The following is a 21431-nucleotide window of genomic DNA, read 5'->3' as shown; positions in this document are numbered from 1 at the left end:
ATTAAATATTCATTTGATGGGCCTAATAGCAGACTGGACATAGCTGGCAAACCCCAAGCAGAATAAGTACAAAGCTGAGGAACATTTCTAACTTAACGCTATTAAATCTTCCAATTCATGAATATGGGATGTGTTTCAGTTTATTCAAGCCTTCTTTAATTTCTCACAACAGTGTTTAGTGTAAGTTTTCAATATATAATGTCAGGCACTTCTTTAGTTAAATGTATTCCTAAGTTGTTTTTTGTTTTGGTTTTTTTTGGCTGTGTTGGGTCTTTGTTGCTGCACGCAGGCTTTCACTAGTTGTGGTGTGCAAGCTTCTCATTGCAGTGGCTTCTCTTGTTGTGAGGCACAGGCTCTAGGCGCGCGAGCTTTGGTAGTTGTGGCACACGGGCTCAGTAGTTGCTGCATGCAGGCCCTAGAGCACACAGGCTTCAGTAGTTGTATTGCATGGGCTCAGTAGTTGCGGTGTGGGGGCTCTAGGGTGCGCGGGCTTCAGTAATTGTGGCGCGTGGGGCCAGTAGTTGCGGCTCTTGGGCTGTAGAGCACAGGTTCAGTAGATGTGGCTAACGGGCTTAGTTGCTCCACAGCATGTGGGATCTTTCAAGACCAGGGATTGAACTCATTGTCCCCTGTATTGGCAGGAGGATTCTTAAGCACTGCGCCACCAGGGAAGCCCCTTTTTTTTTTTGATTGAGGAACATTTTAATAATATCCCCTTTTTTTTTTCTGTAGGTTTTCTCAAATAATGATGAAGGCCTTATTAACAAAAAGTTACCCAAAGAACTTCTTTTGAGGTAAGTGTAGATAAACTTTAAAGATTTCAGATATGATTCAGTCATCAAGTTCCAAGACAATCTTCTTTCTCACTATGAGTCCATAGCTTAGAAAAACAGACAGAATTAGCCTAACTGACTTTTTGTTTTTGTTTTATAGAATGCTGTTCAGCTTGTTGTTAAATTTTACTTGGTCTAATCCAGAATGTACTAAGTATGTACGTAGCATTGGTCTGGATTCTTTTTGTAATGTGGTAAGTATTGTAATAATCCTCAGTAGGTGCCACTGTTTGGGTATTAGTAGGTTATCTCAATGTAGTCAGTAACACGAGGAGAGATTATTAAGGTTGTGAGCTCCTGAAGTCATAGACATTTAGATGTTTTTCTGATCAATAATTACACTATATGTTCTTACTGAGCACTTAAAATGCTATCAGCCCAAATATTGATGTTTTTATTCACTTTATGAGAATTATGTGCTAAGTGACACTACTATAGAACAGGCTTTTTGTGCTTTATTTTTTAGCATTACTGAATATACAGTTAATGGTATTTTGCTTGTCGTTTTGGGAAGTAAAGCCATCAGCCAACATTTGTTGAACCTGAGGCACTGCAGTTTCCTTTAGTACTCTGCAAGCATCAAGCAAATCTTATTTAATTTTGGATGTTATATTTTAATTGTTAACAAACAATTAATACACGTACACATGGTAATCTTTGAGTGGCATTTCCCAAACTCTTCATATCACTGATATTTCACAAAACAAAAGAAAAAAGCAGGTTTTGTGATCAAGTAAGTATGGGAAAAACTGGGTTAACAAAACCAGTTTCTTTACCACATAACCTCTCAGAGCCCTAATAGGCTAATATGCATGGTGATGCTCCCAGATGAATAGTTGTGGCATTTCAGATTTACTGACCATGGAACGCTTTTAATATTCCTTGGAAAATATTTTGGGAAATGCTGATATATAGTAAGAGATTGAGCAGCTTACTCTGTTCCCTGGCTGTGCTAAATCTCATTTTAACATTTAGGGGATGAGTATGAATGTGTGTTTTGTTTACATGTTGGAGTCCATCACAGAGTTGCTCTATAAATGCCATGGATTGCTCACCTTTTCCACCTTGTATGTTAGACTTTTGTTCTTGAGTCAGGAATGGGGTGAAGGCTTAGGGTCTTTGTGGTGGTGATCACATTTTAGGGGCTTCAGGGTGGCATTTCATTAGTCATCAGGTGTTGTTTGACACTATTGCCGTGAGCTCATTCTACTCAGTTAATAAAGAAGAAAATTAATTCATGGCAGGATCACATGAAAAATACAGCAGTTATGTTTTATTTCAACAAAATAAATATTTGTTTAGTTAAGAGAGAATATTCTTTGGCATTTTAGACCATTTTAAAGTTAAGAAAGTGGTAACAAGGAAGGAATGATATGTTTATCACATGAACCCAGAGGGTCTTAATCAAGCACCGTAAGTTGTTAGAACCAGCGTGGTTAGGGTGGGCTGGCTGTTACTATGCAGCGGTCGGCGATGCCATCCACACCAGACCACAGAGTGAGTGATGTTTCCCAGAATTGTGCAATGTTTCATTCTTAGTCTGAACATTTTTCTAGCACAGACATCAAACTGTAATGTGAATATGTCATTTTTACCCTGGGGACTCATAACCAGCTTCACACCGACCCACGTTAGTCATTTAACACTGGAGTGTGATTAAACTCCACCCTTCTCCTGAGTACTGCTGCTGTTTTGACTCAAGGGTGCTGACTTAATATTCTTTCCCTTTTGGTAGGGTTAGCTTTTATACTGTACTCAGCCATGGTACTGTTTCTACCTACTGACCAAAAAGGGCCGGTGGGGGGCGGGGCGGGTGTTGGAATTACGTCATTTTCCGTGCCAGTGTGATTTCTGAACTGCCGTTTTAGAAGTATTAGTTCTTTTAAACATCCATGATGGACCCAGCTTTCAAAAATCCTGGAGTTATAGTTTTTGAATTATGCTAAGGCTCATACATAGATCATTTTTAAAAAAGAATTGTCATTTGGGAGCAAATGTTCATAGATTTGCATTCCCACTTCTGTTCTAATTTTGGAGTCTGTAAAGGGAATTTAAATCTTAAAGTACTGCCACAACAGGTCTTCTCTGACTCTTCATTCTCAAAACTAACTCTAGCCAGATATTAATTTTTGTTGGTCTTTATATCATTTCTGCCATTTTACTCTCAGACTTTCTATTCTCAATAGTAGCAGCTCTCCCCTTTCCTGGCTACCCTTTTTAAGCAAAATTTTGAAGAAGGGTTTGAGCCAGGTTACCAAAGCAGACATCTTCATCGTTCGTTAATTCCACAACAAAGTGAGTGAGTGCTACAAATTCCCCACCTCATGGAGCTTAAGTGTTGATTGGTTTTGCTAAGATAAATGATGTCTTCATACTTTCAGTCTGTCTTAGGCGTACATTTTTACTTCATATAGTAGACTTCTTTGTGACAGAGCAGACTGTTGTTCCTGTTCTCGTTGAATTCCTATTTACTTTCAGTCTTACTTCATCAATAGGTGTGAATTCCTTGAGTGTACGATAATCTTATTTGCTTGCAGCCAAGGTCACTTTCTCTTCTGCCATTTTTTACTGCATCTGTTACCACCCTCTTAAATTCTCTGCTAGCTTCCATTACTGGTCATATCAAGTGAAGCTTCAGCTTACCCTCTGGAACCGTTAACAAACCTGGAACTACGTGATTTTTTTATTTTTATTTTTTAATGTTTGTTTGTTTATTTATTTATTTATTTTGGCTGATCCTGGTCATAGTTGCGGCACTCGGGATCTTCGTTGCGGCATGCGGGATCTTTTAGTTGCAGCATGCTGACTTCTTAGTTGTGGCATGCATGCGGGATCTAGTTCCCCAAACAGGGATCGAACCCAGGCCCCCTGCATTGGGAGCGTGGAGTCTTATCCACTGGACCACCAGGGAAGTACCTGGAACTATGCACTTTTCATCTCTCTATATCACTTTGAATCCACTCAGAAAAAATCTGAGTTTTTTTATCTGATCATCTTATTGCTAGTTTTAAGACTACCCGATATTATTAATTCACAGGGCCCTTCTGCTACCCATTTTTAGTTTGTTACTTAACAAGCTTTTACATTTGCTTTTTCTATCCAGCTTTCACTTATAAATTAAAGATATTCGAGTTCTCCCTCTCTACCTTTCACTCTCCCACAGTTCAACAAATAGCTTGTAATTTTACTGTTCCTAGGGAGTCAGTTATATAATGCTTATAACAATGGGAATATATAGTTTGTTGTAATGTCTATATCTGTTAGTGAGTTGGGTTCTCCTTGCATGTATTTGTCCTCGTTGTTATTGTCTGTATTTTGGAGCTAAACTTGCTTGAGATTTCAGCTCTCCCCATTTACTAGTTGTGTGACCTTAAAGTGACTTCACTCTCTGGGCCATAATTTCCCATATCTGTAATAGTAATAGTTCTTACCTTAGGGGGTTGTTGGCTGGCTCTGAGTACCTGGCATTTAATAAATGTTAAATAAATGTTATCTCATTATTTTAAAAAAATATTTATTATTTATTTATTTGACTGCGTCAGGTCTTAGTTGCAGCATGCGGAATCTTTCGTTGCGGCACGCGGGCTTCTCTCTAGTGGCGGCACGTGGGCTCTCTAGTTGTAGCACAGGCTCTAGAGTGCACAGACTCAGTAGTTGCAGTGTGTGGGCTCATTAGTTGCAGCACATGGGCTTAGTTGCCCTGCAGCATGTGGGATCTTAGTTCCCCAACCAGGGATCGAAAATGCGTCCCCTGCATTGGAAGGTGGATTCTTAACCACTGGACCACCAGGGAAGTCCCTCTTATTATTATTAATTAATATCAATTTTGGATCTCTGAATACTTAATAAATACTGTTGACAGTGCAGTTGGTTTTAATACAAACAGCTGAAAAAAGCAAGCTGTTCTGATATGGATCTTAACATATGCTACTGATAACAGTCTCAGTAAAATACCTGATTATTAAGTAAGTTAATGTAGCCCAGTGCTTCATTTCATCAACCTACACTAATTCAGTCTCAATGGAAATTGCATACTACCATCTGACATTAAACTGACTACTACTGGAGCTTGAGCAGAATAGTGGTGGTATTATGACAACTGTTAATTATTTTGTATTATAAAAAAGGCAGTCTCTTGGAAGGAACCATTCCTCTTTTGAGAAAAGTCTTATATGAGCAAATATTGGCTCACAACTCAGATTATAAATTTTAATATTAATTTGGTTGACCTTAAGTTTTTACTTCTGTTATGGTTGCTCTCAGGCGCTAGTGATGAAATGAAAATGCATGTAAACTTCATAGGAATAGGGAGTGCTACGTGCAGTAAATAGTTTAAAACGTTCTGAGAAGACATGGCTTTTGTTAGTAATAAATAATAAACCTCTTATTAGACATATTTTTAAAAACTAAATCACCGTTATCTGTATAATTGTATTTCCTTTTAAAATGCATGTGGGGACTTCCCCAGCGGTCCAGTGGTTAAGACTCTGAGCTTCCAATGCAAGGGGTGCGGTTTCGATCCCTGGTTGGGGAACTAAGATCCCACATGCTGTGTGGCATGTCCAAAAAATAAAAAATAAAACAAAAATGTGGATCCATGACAAAATTAAATCCTGATCATGTTTGTTAGCTTGATGAAGGAAGGTTTGATTGCCTCAAACAGGAGAGGTGAGGCTAATCATTTCGGACAAATGGAATCAACTACATAATTACCTATAATTTGGCGGTTTTACTAGTTTGCTAGGGAAAATTATAAAATGAAGAAAAATTACAAGCTATTTGTTGAACTGTGTGAGAGTGAAGGATAGAGAGGGAGAACTCGAATATCTTTTATAAGTGAAAGCAGGATAGAAAAGGCAAATGTAAAACTTGTTAAGTACAAACTAGAAATGGGTAACAGAGGTATCTGTGAATTAATAATATTGGGTAGTCTTAAAACTAGCAATAAGATGATCAGATGAAAAAAAAACTCATAGATTTTTTCTGAGTGGGTGTTCTTGCCTGCTGGTTGGTTGCAGCACTCCATGGACTTTTTCAAGGACTGGTACCTACACCTCCTGCTGCCTGTGATGCCTTATATATATTCCAAGGCAGCCTAACAGGTAAGATGATCTTTTGGGGGTACATATTACAAATTCATGTTTAAACATCTATGCAGACTTTTCTTTTTTGTTAAAGAGGTTTTTTTGGTTTGTTCATTTTTATTGTGTTATTTATTTATTTATTTATTTTTACCGTGCATGAGGACCAAATTAACGTGTGTTGAAATCAGATGCAGAAGCTTAAAGGCCCTTCCTCTGTATACTATTATGTACTGTTTTAGGGTTGACATCTAAGTCCAAATCATGGCAGAGGCAAATCTTCCTTAGTCTCGGTTGGGGTTATGCTTATACATTAGAACTCTGATGATGCCTTTAGATTTTTAAATGTACATTGAGGTGGCATGAAACACCAGTAGAGCTCCACAGATAGGAAGGATGGATCTAGTACATTCTACTCCAGAGCTTTATCCCTGGAAAGTTATGTTAGAGACCTGTTAATTTAAAAGCTGTGAATTCAGTAGTTAAAACAGAAAAGATTGGGAAGTTTGATTCTTTGAATAGTAAAATATGGCAAAATATACCATACCAAAGATAAATAGCATAGTAGTAGGTGAAATAATTCGAATACACATTATAAGCAAAGGCTATCTTCTTCAACATACACGCGCACACACACACACACACACACACACACACACATATACATCAGTTCTTAAAAATTATTAAGAATGAGGTGGATTAGCTCTTAGAAAAAGTTTGAAGAGGGTCTGAACAAAGGAAGAAATACAAATGGCCAATAAATGTATGAAATTCCACTCGCTCCGAGTGGAATTGCTGGGGGTCATAGACTACAAGTTTTTAACTTCATATAGTAATGTTGTTTTTCCAAAGTGGTCTTATCAATTTGCCTTCATACAAACAATGGCTAAGAGACTCGGTTGAGTTGTTCCTTTCAAAAATTTAGTGTTTTTACATGTCTTAAGTATAGAATAGCATCTCATTGTGCTCTTTTTTTTTTTTTTTTTTTTTTTGCGGTACGCGGGCCTCTCACTGTTGTGGCCTTTCCCGTTGCGGAGCACAGGCTCCGGACGCACAGGCTCAGCAGCCATGGCTCACGGGCCCAGCCGCTTCGCGGCATGTGGGATCTTCCCGGACCGGAGCACGAACCCATGTCCCCTGCATTGGCAGGCGGACTCTCAACCACTGCGTCACCAGGGAAGACCCCCTTTCTTGTTTTTAATACTACTGTATCATCTACATCTTTTCATCCAGTTTTTTCAAATAGTGTCTCCATTTAATAATCTTTTTAAGAGGATAATTTGGTGTTTTAATGATTAAAACAAGTATTTTATTCACTGCGATTATTATTGCAACTTTCTATTAATTTCTTTTTTATCTTACTAATTTTGCTTCTCTCCTCCTTAAAACCTTTCCTGTTGCCTTTAGTGTAAATTCCATGTAAATTGTTATGACTTAAATTATTCTCCCAGAACTGTCCACTTATTATCTCTTACTCTATCTCATCTCTCACTCTTTTCCAACTTCCTTGTAAACTCTGGCAACTCTGAGTTATTTCCAGTCCCTGAAAATGTCATTCTCTAATTTGTTCTTTTTTTTTAAAATTTATTTTTTATTGAAGTGTAGTTGAATTACAATGTGTTAATTACTGCTGTACAGCAAAGTGATTCAGTTATACATATGTGTACATTCTTTTTCATATTCTTTTCCATTATGGTTTATCACAGGGTATTGAATATAGTTCCCAGTGCTGTACAGTAGGACCCTGTTGTTTATCTATCCTACATATAATAATTTGCATCTGCTAATCCCAAACTCCCGCTCCATCCCTCCCCTCCCCTCCCCTTGGCAACCACAAGTCTGTTCTCTCTGTCCCTGATTCTGTTTCTGTGTCATAGATAGGTTCATTTGTGTCATATTTTAGACTCCACATATGTGACATCATGTGGTATTTGTCTTTCTCCTTCTGACTTACTTCCCTTAGTATGATAATCTCTAGTTGCATCCGTGTTGTTGCAAATGGCATTATTTCATTCTTTTTTATGGCTGAGTAATATTCCATCGTATATATGTACCACATCTTCTTTATCCATTCATTTGTTGATGAGCATTTAGGTTGTTTCCATGTCTTGGCAATTGTGAATAGTGCTGCTATGAACATAGGGGTGCATGTATCTTTTTGAATTGTAGTTTTGTCTGAATATATGCCCAGGAGTGGGATTGCTGGATCATATGGTAATTCTGTATTTAGTTTTCTGAGGAACCTCCATACTGTTCTCCATAGTAGCTGCACCAACTTGCATTCCCACCAACAGTGTAGGAGGGTTCCCTTTTCTCCACACCCTCTCCAGCATTTGTTATTTATAGAGAAAGTGCTAATCTTTTGCTCACTCCTTCTTTCACCTAGTTCAACCTAAGACTTGCCCTATGTTTAGGGCCATGTTCTCTCCCTCTTGAGTGTGTATATAGGTTCTCTAAACATGTTATAATTTCTTGTGTTTGTCCTGGATTTTATGTTGCATAACACAGTAAATCTAATCTTTTTTTTAAAAAATTGAGATTATATGTATATATATATATATATATAATTGACATAGGTGTATGATATAATGATTTGATATTTGTACATACTGCACAATGATCACCACAATAAGTCTAGTTAATATCTGTCACTGTACATAGTTACAGAGCTTTTTTTCTTGTGAGGAGAACTTTTAAGATTTACTCCCTTAGCTTTGAAATATGCAGTACAGTGTTATTACCTATAATCACCGTGCTGTATGTTACATCCCCATGACTTATTCATGTTATAACTGGAGGTTTGTACCTTTTGACCCCCTTCACCCATTTTGCCCACCCTCCCACCACCTCTGGCAACCACAGATCTGTTCTCTGTATCTATTAGCTCGGTTTTGTTTTATTTTTTTATCTAGATTCCACATATAAGTGAGATCATATGGTATTTGTCTCTCTCTGTGTGACTTATTTCACTTAGCATAATACCCTTGAGGTCCATCTGTGTTGTCACAAATGGCAAGATTTCATTCTTTTTTATGGCTGAAAAATTTTCATATATGTATCTGTATCTCACATTTTTTAATTCATTCATCCATTGATAGACACTTAGGTTGCTTCCATATCTTGGCTGTTGTAAATAATGCTACAGTGAACATGATAGTGTGTATCTTTTGGGTTATGTTTTCATTTTCTTCAGATAAATACCCACAAGTGGAATTGCTGGATCATATGGTAGTTCTGTTTTTAAATTTTTGAGGAACTGCCGTACTGTTCTCCATAGTGGCTGCACCAATTTATATTCCCACTGATAGTACCCAAGGGTTCCTTTTTCTCCACATCCTCGCCAATACTTATTTCTTGTCTTTTTGATAGTAGCAATTCCAGTAGGTGAGAGATGATATCTCACTGTGGTTTTGATTTTCATTTCCCTGATGATTAGTGTTGTTGAGCGTATTTCATGTACCTCTTGGCCATTTGTGTGCCTTCTTTGGAAAAATGTCTATTTAGATCCTCTGCCCATTTTTTAATTGAATTTTTTTTTGCTATTGGGTGGTATGAGTTCTTTATAGATTTTGGGTATTAACTCATCAGATACATGGTTTGCAAATATTTTCTCCCAGTCAGTAGGTTGCCTTTTCATTTTGTTGATGGTTTCCTTTGCTGTGCAGAAGCTTTTTAGTTTGATGTAGTCCCACTTGTTTATTTTTGCTTTTGTTGCCTTTGCTTTTAGTGTCAAATCCAAAATATCATCTTCAAGACTTAGGTCAAGAAGCTTACCCTCTATGTTTTCTTCTAGGACTTTTATGGTTTCAGGTCTTACATTCAAGTCTTTTCATCCATTTTAAGTTAATTTTTGTGGTTGTAAGACAGGAGTCCAGTTTCATTCTTTCACATATGGCTGTCCAGTTTTCCCAGCACCATTTATTGAAGAGACTGTTCTTTCCCCATTGTATGTCTTGGCTCCTTTGTCATAAATTAATTGACCATATATGTGTGGGTTTGTTCCTGGGCTCTTTATTATGTTTCATGGATCTATGTATCTGTTTTTATGCCCAGAACATTGTGTACATTAGTATATATTTGTGTATGGTAGTATGTGTATTGGGCATGTTTATTTGTATATGGGAATGTATCTGAATGTATACTTATGTGTGTGTATGCATATGTATGCCTGTGTGTGTGAGAACATTCAAGGCAGAGGAAACAGCTTGCAAAAAATCATGCTGTATTTGGGAAATCTTGCACAGTTTAGTTTCCTTCTACTCTTGGCCCATATATATATTTATTTGTGCTTAGTTGGAAGTGCTTGGAACGTAGCATTTTCCTCTGAGCTTTTTCCTACCTAACATTTAACGATTACTCTTCCCTATTACCACATACTTTTCATAATTACCACTTCAATGGCTGCTTAATAGTCCATGGAGTTTATGTCATGATTTACTTAACCTTTTGGTTGCTTTTTAAAAATTTTAGATAATGCTGAAATAAAATTTTAGAAAATGCTGAAATTAAAATTTTTTGTTTTGTTGAATTATTTCTTTATGATAACTTCCTGAAGAGGAATTACTGGATCAAAGGAGGAGAACATTTTTACAGCTCTTGATAAAGCCAGTGTTTCCAAAGGTGGTAACAGTTTTTAAAAAATATGTATTTGTATTTGACATATAACATTTTATGAATCTAAGGTGTACAACATGTTGATTTGGTACATTTATATATTGTAATATGATTGCCATTGTAGTGTTAGCTACCTATGAACACCACATAATTATCATTTATTTTTTGTGATGGGAATAATTAAGATCTAGTCTCCTAGCATGTTTGGTCTTAATACTACAGTATTGTTGTCTGTAATCACTATACTGTTTATTAGATCTCTAGGACTTATGTATCTAGTAGTTGCAAGTTCGTATCCTTAAACAACATCTGTACTATTCCCCCTCCCCCCAGACCCTGGTAACCACCATTTTACTCTATTTTTATGAGTTTGTCTTTTAGGTCCACATATAAGTGATATCGTACAGTATTTGTCTTTCTCTGACTTATCTTACTTGGCATAATGTCCTCAGAATCCATCCATGTTGTCACAGAGGGCAGAATTTTCTTCTTTCTCATGGCTGAGTAATATTTCATTCTAAGTATTACTACATCTTTATCTGTTAATCAGTTGACAGGCACTTACGTTGTTTCCATATCTTGGCTCTTGTAAATGATGCTGCAGTAAACATGGGAGGCCATATATCTCTTCAATATCCTTTTTTTATTTCATATGCCCAGAAGTGGAATTGCTGAATCATATGGTAATTCTATTTAAAATTTTTTCAGGAACATTCATATTGTTTTCTGCAGTAGGTGAACTAATTTACATTCCCACCAACAGTGTACAAGCGTTCCCTTTTCTCTACATCCTCTTGTCTTCTTGATGACATTGGTTTTATTCTATTATTTTCTTCTTTCTTTTTTAACGATTTCCACTCCTAGCTTTTTAAATCCCATTCTTTGTCTTTCTTTGGGTTAACTGTGTTTTCTTTAGCTTGCCTAAGTTGGACATTTAGCTAGTTATTTTTCAGCTCCCTCATCTAATAATAGATAAGTTCTTTGAGCGATAGTCTCAAAGCTCTACTTCTGTTGAATTTCACAAGTTTTGAAGTTTAGTGTTTCTTTTTACTATTCAGTTTCAAGTATTTATCAATTTCCATTATTGCTTCTTTGAAACATTTTTTTCTTAAAAATGTTTTTATTATGAAGTATAATATATAGTTGGAGAACCACACAAAACACAAATATTAGACAAATACCCTAGCCATCACTTAGGTCAATAAATAAAACTTTGCCAGTCACCAAAGAAGCACCTCCATTTCTCATCCAAATGATAACTGCTTCCCTCTCCAGAAATAACACTTTCTTGATTTTTATAGCTTTCACTGTATTTTCATTTCTTTATAGATCTGTCATCCATATGTGCATCCTTAGTCATTACAGTTTAGTCTCGCCCATTTTTTTTTTTTTGGCGGTTCTGTAACTTTATTTGACAATCAACAGTTCTCATCCATATCAACTGTCTGTAGATTTTTGAAAATGGCGACAAGTACATAGGTAACCAACATGTAGAGCTTGTTTGGTGAATCTTCATCTTCATTACATTTTTCTGGACAACTGCACACAGATACGGTATGGGACAGTCCTTATTCCTTTGGCCCAGACAGCTTTGTTGAGCCTGGTGTCAGTGTGTACATCTGGAGTTCCCATCTCCTTCATGATGAATTTTTGGATTTCTTTGAGTGCCTGAGGGGCACGCTTCTTGAAACTCACTCCATGGATGTGCTTATGAATGTTGATAGTGTATTCTGTGGTCACCACCTCGTTGATGGCAGACTGGCCCTCCTTCTTGCCACCCTTCTTTGCGGGAGTCATCCTGCTGGGCTCCAGTTGGAAAAAACAGCTAGTCTTGCTCATTTAATAAATCTTTAAGTCTCTAATAATCAGCAGGTCTCCTGTCCGTCTCTTTCTGTTCTACACGTTTTATCTGTTGAAGAACTTGAGTTATTTGATATGTATTGTGGAAGTTCCCACAGTCTGGGTTTTGCTAATTGCAGCCTCATGGTGCAATTTCAGCATGTTTCCTTTATCTGTATTTCTTGGAAATTGACAGCTGGATCCAGAGGTTTGATCAGACTCAGGTTCTATCCCTTTAGTAAGACTATGTGGTGGTGTGTTCTTTTATTAGGAGTTACACAATGTTTGGTTTCCTTTTTTTGTGCTGGCATCTATGTATGCTTATTGCCTAGATCATTAACTTATTGGGGCTGCAAAATGATGATATTCTGATTCTTTTTCTTCATTTATTAGTTGGACTGCTTTAAAACATTTTTTTTATTGGAGTATAGTTGATTTACAGTGTTGTTAGTTTCAGGTGTATAGTATAGTGAATCAGTTATATATCCACTCTTTTTTTTTAGATTCTTTCCCATATAGGCCATTACAGAGTATTGAGTTCCCTGTGGTATACAGCAGGTTCTTATTAGTTATCTATTTTATATATAGTAGTGTGTATATGTCAATCCCAATCTCCCAAATTATCCCTACGCCTCTTATCCCCTGGTAACCATGTTTGTTTTCTACATCCATGACTGTACTTCTGTTTTGTAAATAAGTTCATTTGTACCTCTTTTCTTTAGATTCCATGTATAAATGATATCATATGATATGGAATGCTTTTATAAAGAATTACTTCACTTCTGTTTGATTACACAGTGATACAGTTTATGTAGAAAAAAGGCAGGATAAATGCTTGACATTCTTTTCCTTTATTTACCAGTTTCAAAATAATGAGATATGTGAAGGTATGACGTGAGAAACAAAACGTTTTCATAGTTTCAACTAATCTCCCACAAGATACATATTAATTGCAGAGGGAAAAAATGTAATTTTATAATGGGGCACTCCGGCAGAAATCATCTTAACCAAGTGATCAAAGTTGGCATCACCACTAATAGGACAAATGTACACCATATGCCCCCTGATGTAATGCACAAGAAGAGCACAATGTCATTTCTGTGGCATTCCTGACAAAAATTATAACTTGAGTCTAATCGTGAGGAAATATTAGACACATGGCAGAACATTCTACAGAGTAACTGGCTATCTGCTTCAAAAGTAGCAAAGTCATGAAAGATAAAGACTGAAAAAATGTTTTAGATTAGAAGATACTAAAGAGACGTGGCAAGTAAATGCAATATGTGATCCTGGGCCGGAAAAAAAAGTTTTTCTTTTGTTTTAAGGACCATTAATGGGACAATTGACAGATTTTGAATAAGATCTATAGATTACAGTATTGTGTCGGTGTTAGTTTTCCTTGTTTTGTTAATTGTACTGTGTTTCTGAAAAAGAACATCCTTGTTTTTAGGAAGTATGTGAGTATTTTAGGCGTAAATGAACATCGTGTCTACAACATACTCTCCAACATTTCAGACACAATTACATATATGTAATTACTACATCAGACCCAGATGATTTAATTGGTGAATGCTACCAAACATAAGAAAGAAATGATACTAATTCTCTACGTTGTCATCCAGAAAATAGAAGCAGAATAATTCCTAATTTATTCTGTGAAGCTAACATTACCCTAATACCGAAACCAGAAAATACATTATAGAAAGGAAAAGTACAGAACAATATCTCTCATGAACACAGATGCAGAAGTCTTCAAAAAAAAGTTAGCAAATCAGATTGAACAATGTATAAAAAGAATTATACACTATAACCAAGTGGGATTTATTTCATGCATGCAAGGATGCCTCAACATTCAAAAATCAACATAATCAGTCACATCAATGATCTGATAAAGAACAAAATCATATGGTCATATTAGTAGATGCAGAAAAAGTATTTGGCAAATTTTAATACTCATTCATGATTAAAAGTCTCATCAAATCAAAAATAGAGGGGAACTTCCTCAACTTGATCAAGAATATCTACCAAAAAACCTCTAAGGCTAACAGTGTACTTAACGGTGAGAAACTGGTTGCTTTATCCCCAAGATCAGGAACCAGAAAATAATGTCCCCTCTTACTACTCCTGTTCATCACAGTACTGCTGAAGTCCTACCTAATACAATTAGATAAGAAAAGAAAAGAAAAAGTATACATTGGGAAGGTATACATTGGTTTTGTTTGTAGATTACATGATTGTGTATGTAGAAAATCCAAAAGAATTGACAAAATATTCCTGTAATTAATAAGCAGTTATATAACGTTGCACGATACAAGGTTAATATGCAGAAGGTAATTGCTTTCCTATTGCCATTTCTGGTATTGTTCACCAGCAGTGAACAACTGGAAGTTAAAATAAAAAACAATACCACTTACATTAGCCTCAAAAAATGAATACTTAGGTATAAATCTAGCAAAAGATCTATATGATGAAAACTCCAGCTCCAGTGAAAGAAATCAAAGAAGGTCTAAATAAGTAAAGAGATGTTACACATTCATGGATAAGAAGACTCAATATTGTTAAAATGTTAATTCTTCCCAAGTTGATCTATGGAGTCAACACAATGCTGATAAAAAATACCACCGAGTTATTTTGTGGATATTGACAAATCTATTTTAAAGTTTGTATAGAAAGACAAAAGACTCTGAAAGGCCAATGCATTACTGAAGAAGAACAGAGTTGGAGGACTGACACTACTGACCTATGAAGACTTAGTTTAGAGTTTTAGAGATCAAGACGGACTTCCCTGGTGGCAGTGGTTAAGAAGCCGCCTGCCACTGCAGGGTATATGGGTTCGATCCCTGGTCCGGGAAGATCCCACATGCCGTGGAGCAATTAAGCCCTTGTACTGCAACTACTGAGCCTGTGTTCTGGAGCCCACAAGCCACAACTGTTGAGCCTACGTGTCACAACTACTGAAGCCTGTGCGCCTAGAGCCTGTGCTCCGCAATAAGAGAAACCACCGCAATGAGCCCCTGCTCGCTGCAACTAGAGAAAGCCTGCGTGCAGCAACGAATACCCAGTGCAGCCAAATAAATAAATAGTAAAAAAAAAAAAAAAAAAAAAAATCAAGACAGTGTGGTGTTGGCAAAAGAATAGACAACTCAATGGAACAGAGAGCTCAGAAATAGAGCCACACAAAGTCAGCTGATCTTTGACAAAGGAGAAAAAGCAATTTAATGGAGAAAATATATTTTTTCAACACATGGCATTGGAACAATTGGACATTTATATGCAAAAACAGAATGTAAACATAGACGTTACACCTTTCGCAAAAATTGACTCAAAATGGATCACAGGCCTAAATGTAAAACCCCAAACTATCAAACTTTCATAAGAAAGCATAGGAGAAAATGTAGGTGACCTTGGGTTTAACAGTGAGTTTTTAGATACAACCTCAAAAGCATGATCCATGAAAGACAAAATTGGTAAGTTGGACTTTATTAAAATTAAAAACTTCTTCTCTGAGAAGAGAATGAAAAGCCAAGCCACAGATTGGGAGAAAATATTTGCAAAGACATATGATAAAGGACGGATGTCCACAATATACAAAGAACACTTAAAATCCAACAAGAAAAAACAGACCAATTTAAAAAATGGGCAAAAGGTCTGAATAGACACCTCACCAAAGAACATATACAGATGGCAATGAGCATATGAAAAGATGCTTGCTCTCATGTCATTAGGGAATTGAAAACTAAAATAACAATGAGATATCACTCTGTGTATTAGAATGGCTAAAATTTAAAAATTGAACAATATCAAATGTTGGCAAGATTCAGAGCACAGGAACTCTCATTGCTGGTGATTCAAAACGGTATAGACACTTTGGAAGACAATTTTGCAGCTTCTAAACTTACATGATCTAGCACTCAACACTCCTAGGTATTTATCCAACTGAGTAGAAAACATATTCACCTGCATACAAATGTTTATAGCAAGATTATTCATAATCACTCAAAACTGGAAGCAACCAAGGTGTCCTTATATAAATGAATGGATAAACAGTGATACATCCATATAGTGGAATATCATTCAGCAATAGAAAGTAATGAGCTATCATGCCACTAAAAGACATGGAGGAACTTTAAAGGCATGTGCATAGTGAAGGAAGCTAATATGAACAGCTACATACTTATGATTCCAATTATATGACATTCTGGAAAAGGAAAAACTATGGAGACATTAAAAAGATCAGTCGGGACTTCCGTGGTTGGCGCAGTGGTTAAGAATCGCCTGCCAATGCAGGGGACACGGGTTTAATCCCTGGTTCAGGAGGATCCCACATGCCGCAGAGCAACTAAGCCCGTGCGCCGCAACTACTGAGCCTGTGCTCTAGAGCCCACAAGCCACAACTACTGAAGCCCGCGTGCCTAGAGCCCGTGCTCTGCAACAAGAGAAGCCACCGCAGTGAGAAGCCTGCATACCGCAACAGAGTAGCCCCTGCTCACCGCAACTAGAGAAAGCCCGTGTGCAGCAACAAAGACCCAACACAGCCAAAAATAAATAAATAAATTTATAAAAAAAAAACAAACAAAAAAACAGTCGTTGCCAGAGGTTCGTGAGGAGGATAGAAGGGATTAACAGGTGAAGCACAGGTGATTTTTAGGGTGGTAAACTATTCTCTATGATACTATAATGGTGGATATATTGTCAGATCCATAGAATAGTACAATACAAAGAGTGAACCTTATCATAAACTGTGGATTTTAGTTAATAACAGTGTGTCAGTCTTAATTTATTAATTGTAACAAATGTGCCACACTAATGCAGGATGTTAATAATAGGGGAAACTGTGTGTGTGTGTTATGTGTTTCTCAAAATGGCAGTAATATATGGGAACTCTATGTACTATCTGCTCTTATATTTAATATGTTTTTAAAAGGGGAAATAAGCAAATGTTAAAGAGATGTTGTTAAAACCATGCATGTGCAAAGCTGAGGTATTTTATAGTGTGTAACAAAGTAACTTTAGAAAATTTAAAAGGCAGGAGGAAAGCCCTATAGTAAACATTGTAATCAATGATTAGAGTGACAGCTTTTTCTGAGATGGGAAAGAGAAAAAGATGTCTTTCATTACAATTATTGGTACTAGAGAAGATCACAGCCACTTCAGTAAGGCAAGAAAAAGAATAAAAAGTATAATTATTGGAAAGGAAGGAAGAAAATTGTCATTATTCTCAAATGTATTGATTTTGTTTGTAGAAAATCACTAGAATATATAAATGAATTTGGAAATGTTGCTGTATGCAAGACGTAGTATATGAAAGTTAAGTATATATACTAGCAACAATTAGTAAATGACATTTTAAAAATTCCATTTTAATAGTAACATCATCAAATAACCAGGGGGGGAAAATCTAAAAATGAACAAAACATATATGTGGAAAACTACAAAAATTACTGTGAGAAATTAAAGAAGTCCTAAATAAATAATGGAGTATATCATGTTTCTGGGTTGGAAGACTTAATATTGTCAATATCCCAATTCTCCCCAAAGTTTCTATAAATTCAACATAATTCCAATAAAATTTTATAAAGTTTTCTTGTGTAAATTGATATGCTGATCCTAAAACGTAAGTGGAAATTAAAAAAAAAAAAAAAGAGTAGCCGAGAATAACCAAGGTAATTTTGATGAATAAAAACAAAGTTGGGGACTTCCCTGGTGGTCCAACGCAGGAGGCCCAGGTTTGATCACTGGCCAAGGAACTAGATCCCATACGCATGCTGCAACTAAGAAGTCCACATGCCACAACTAAGAAGTCTGCATGCCGCAACTAAACATGCTGCAGTGAAGATCCCATGAGCCGCAACTAAGACCCAGGGCAGCCTAAATAAATAAGTAAGTAAATAAATAAATAAATATTTTTAACAAAAGAAAAAGTTGAGCTTAACGTTACCAGACATCAAGAGCTTAAAGCTTCACGATAAAAACAGGGTCTTATTGGCACAGAGGCAGACAGACCAGTGAAGCAGAATACAAAGTCCAGAAGTATGGGCTTCCCTGGTGGCGGAGTGGTTGAGAGTCCACCTGCCGATGCAGGGGACACGGGTTCGTGCCCTGGTCCAGGAGGATCCCACATGCCGCGGAGCGGCTGGGCCCGTGAGCCATGGCCACTGAGCCTGCGCATCCGGAGCCTGTGCTCCACAATGGGAGAGGCCACAACAGTGAGAGGCCCGCGTAACGCAAAAAAAAAGAAAAAAAATCCATTCCTATATACTCCTGTGTGTATTTATTTATAACCAAGTTGCGATTTTAGTGCTTTTCTAATGAAGGGTGAAGTTAACACATTTGAGGTAGGAAGCAGTTTCCAAGAAAAAAATAAAAAGTTTTGGAAGGGCCAGAACCTGATTTCTGACTACTCTTATTCCTTTAGCTATCTCTGTTTCTATTACCAATGTTCCAGGCTCTGTCATTCAGGGTGTTTATTTTATTCATTGGAACATGATTTGGGAATTTGGCTTAATTTGGCAGTTTGGAGTCTTATCACGCCTATTTAAAAATATATTTATTTATTTGGTTGTGCTGTGTCTTAGTTGTGGCAGGTGGGCTCCTTAGTTGTGGTATGTGAACTCTTAGTTGCGGCATGCATGTGGGATCTAGTTCCCTGACCAGGGATCAGACCTGGGACCCCTGCATTGGGAGCACAGAGTCTTAACCACTGGACCACCAGGGAAGTCCCTTATCATGCCTGTTTAACTTGTGCACATTCAAGTATCTGTGTATGTGTGTTGGGGGGATAATGTAAATAATGAAGGCAATCTCCTTTTTCATTCAGTAATCATGATGTTGGGTAGTAAGCATGAGATGAGAAATGCAAACTTGTGTTCCAGCTATTGATTCTCACTTGTGTCCGAATGTGTGAGCATCTTGTTTGAGTTAGTGTGATTTTAGTGTTTAAAGAGACATGTTTTGGGAATTCCCTGGAGGTCCAGTGGTTAAGACTCCATGCTTTCACTGCTGAGGGCTTGGGTTCGATCCCTGATCAGGGAACTAAGATCCCACAAGCCACACAGCTTGGCCATAAAGAAAGAAAGAAAGAAAGAGAAAGAAAGAGAGGAAGAAGGAAAGAAACATATTTTCCATACAGCATGCTCACTCAACACAGACTGCTTCATCTGCTGTGCAGTTGAAGAAATAGATTCTTGTCTAATCCTGAGGGAACAACAGCTGTGTTAAACTTTCTAGGGCACTTTGTGTAGGGTCATGGGCTTCGGCTCTCAAGCCAGACTACCTGGGTTCAAATTCTGGCTCCGCTCTTCCTATCTGTGTGGCCTTGGCAGGTGCCCAGTGTTCCTATCTGTAAAATGGAGATCGTAATAGCACCTCATGGCATTGTTGTGACAATTAAAGAGTGACAGCTAGCACATGTAAGTGCATAATCAGTGTTAACTATGATTATCATCAGTATTGTTATTATTACTGAGAGGTGATAGAGTATGTTGGTCTCCAAGATGGTACATTCTTGAGGGATTTTCAAGGGAAACTTAGTTAACTCCTTTCTACCTTCAGCTTGTACTTTAGAACCCAATGCCAGTGTGTGATATGATTCTGCTGTACCATACTCATTTCTCTATCTGGTCCTTGGTCTTTTCGTGAGCTGACGATCAGTTGTGGCTCATTGTGGAACGGTTGTATGGCACAGAACACAGACATTTGTGGTGGTGGGGCAAGATGTATTACCACAGAAGCAATGTAGATGTGCAGACACCCTGAAATATGTTTAATATATGTAAGTACACATTTCCAGCCATCAGCATTTTCCTATGTACAAAGTTCCATTGAGTCTTTTAAGATCAGTGCAGCCCTTATGCTTCTGTCCTTTGCTTTTCTCTAGAAAATGATTGGAGCCTATATTGTAGAACAGTATCTACGCTGTCACTGGCCCCATGGTGCTGCCTGTGGGTGCTTTATTGTAGGGTGCAGTGCTCTGGTGTTTTATGGATCTACTATCTTCTCCAAGCCCATGGATTTTCCATGCACTGCTGATTGTTACCTTTGGAGAATTTTGGAGAACTTTTTAGGTGGCTGTTTGCCGTTTCACCTTCCACACACACAGGCACAGACTCTCATATTTACCTTCCGGTACTATGGGGATTGAGACCCTATTGTTGTCCCTGACCTCGTCCCCATCCACTCTTTGTCTCTCAGGAAAGCTGCTCTTTGTTTTCAGCTGTGACTGCGGAGCGCTGAGGCACACACAGCTATTTGCCACTGTGCTATCATCAGCAGCTCATCTCCACTGCCAGAATGTCAGAACCTCCCTCTGACCCTGCCATGCTGACAGCTACTGCTTCCACTGGGGGACTGCTGGTGTCAACTAAGCTTTTGTTTGCTTCTCTCTGCTTTTCTTTTTCCCCATCTTTCCCATCTTCTGTAACTTCTTGGCTTTTGCTCAGGAAATGAGCTCCATCTTTCTGCCCTGTGAGCAGATAGATAAAAAGTGAGTGGGTTTTATTGTTGAGCTTTTCTTGGCCGTGTTATTTGAGGCTCAGGCACCTGAGCCTGTTTCATGCGTCTACCACCAAAAGTGGGGTTTGCATAGGAATTAGAATGATTTAGCTCTCACTAGGCTCAATGCCTGGGAGGTGAGAGATTGGTCTTTTTTTTTCTTTTTTTTAAAGTTGTCTCCTACAGCTCACTGATTGATGTTGTGTTCATCTATTTATTTATTTGGTTGCACGGGGTCTTAGTTGCGGCCAGCAGGCTCCTTAGTTGTGGCAGTTGGGCTCCTTAGTTGCGGCTCACCAGCTCCTTAGTTGTAGCATGTGAACTCTTAGTTGTGGCATGCATGTGGGATCTAGTTCCCTGACCAGGGATTGAACCCAGGCCCCCTGCATTGGGAGCTCAGAGTCTTAAGCACTGTGCCAGCAGGGAAGTCCCGAGAGATTGGTCTTTGAATAGAACAGGTTATGATCTACTGTTCCATGTCCATGACTTAGAACAAGGGAAATAAAAGTTTAATGAATTCTGGGTTAAGGGGACTTGTGTAGTGTGTCTAAAACAGCTTTGGAATGTGCAAACA

The 21431-nt window shown here is 37.6% G+C and overlaps 1 protein-coding gene and 1 pseudogene across 2 annotated transcripts in view; one reads left to right on the top strand and one right to left on the bottom strand.

Annotated features, from left to right (window-relative positions):
- Nucleotides 1–989: 989 nt before the first annotated feature.
- FBXL2 (F-box and leucine rich repeat protein 2) overlaps nt 990–21431 on the top strand; it is a gene marked incomplete at both ends in the record, with an annotated part of 60859 nt that continues 40417 nt past the window's right edge. Inside the window, one exon of the mRNA XM_082847603.1 lies at nt 990–1027. Within this exon, the coding sequence (XP_082703729.1) occupies nt 990–1027 (38 nt within the window). The remainder of the gene's footprint in view (nt 1028–21431) is intronic.
- LOC309967249 (large ribosomal subunit protein eL31-like) lies at nt 11947–12325 on the bottom strand (annotated as a pseudogene). The gene has a single exon. The product of its transcript is annotated as a large ribosomal subunit protein eL31-like (transcript).

The sequence above is a fragment of the Leucopleurus acutus genome (assembly GCF_964270905.1).
Source record: "Leucopleurus acutus genome assembly, chromosome: 10".
Classification (NCBI taxonomy): Eukaryota; Metazoa; Chordata; class Mammalia; order Artiodactyla; family Delphinidae; genus Leucopleurus; species Leucopleurus acutus.
This window is presented reverse-complemented; position numbering and strand designations above follow the sequence as displayed.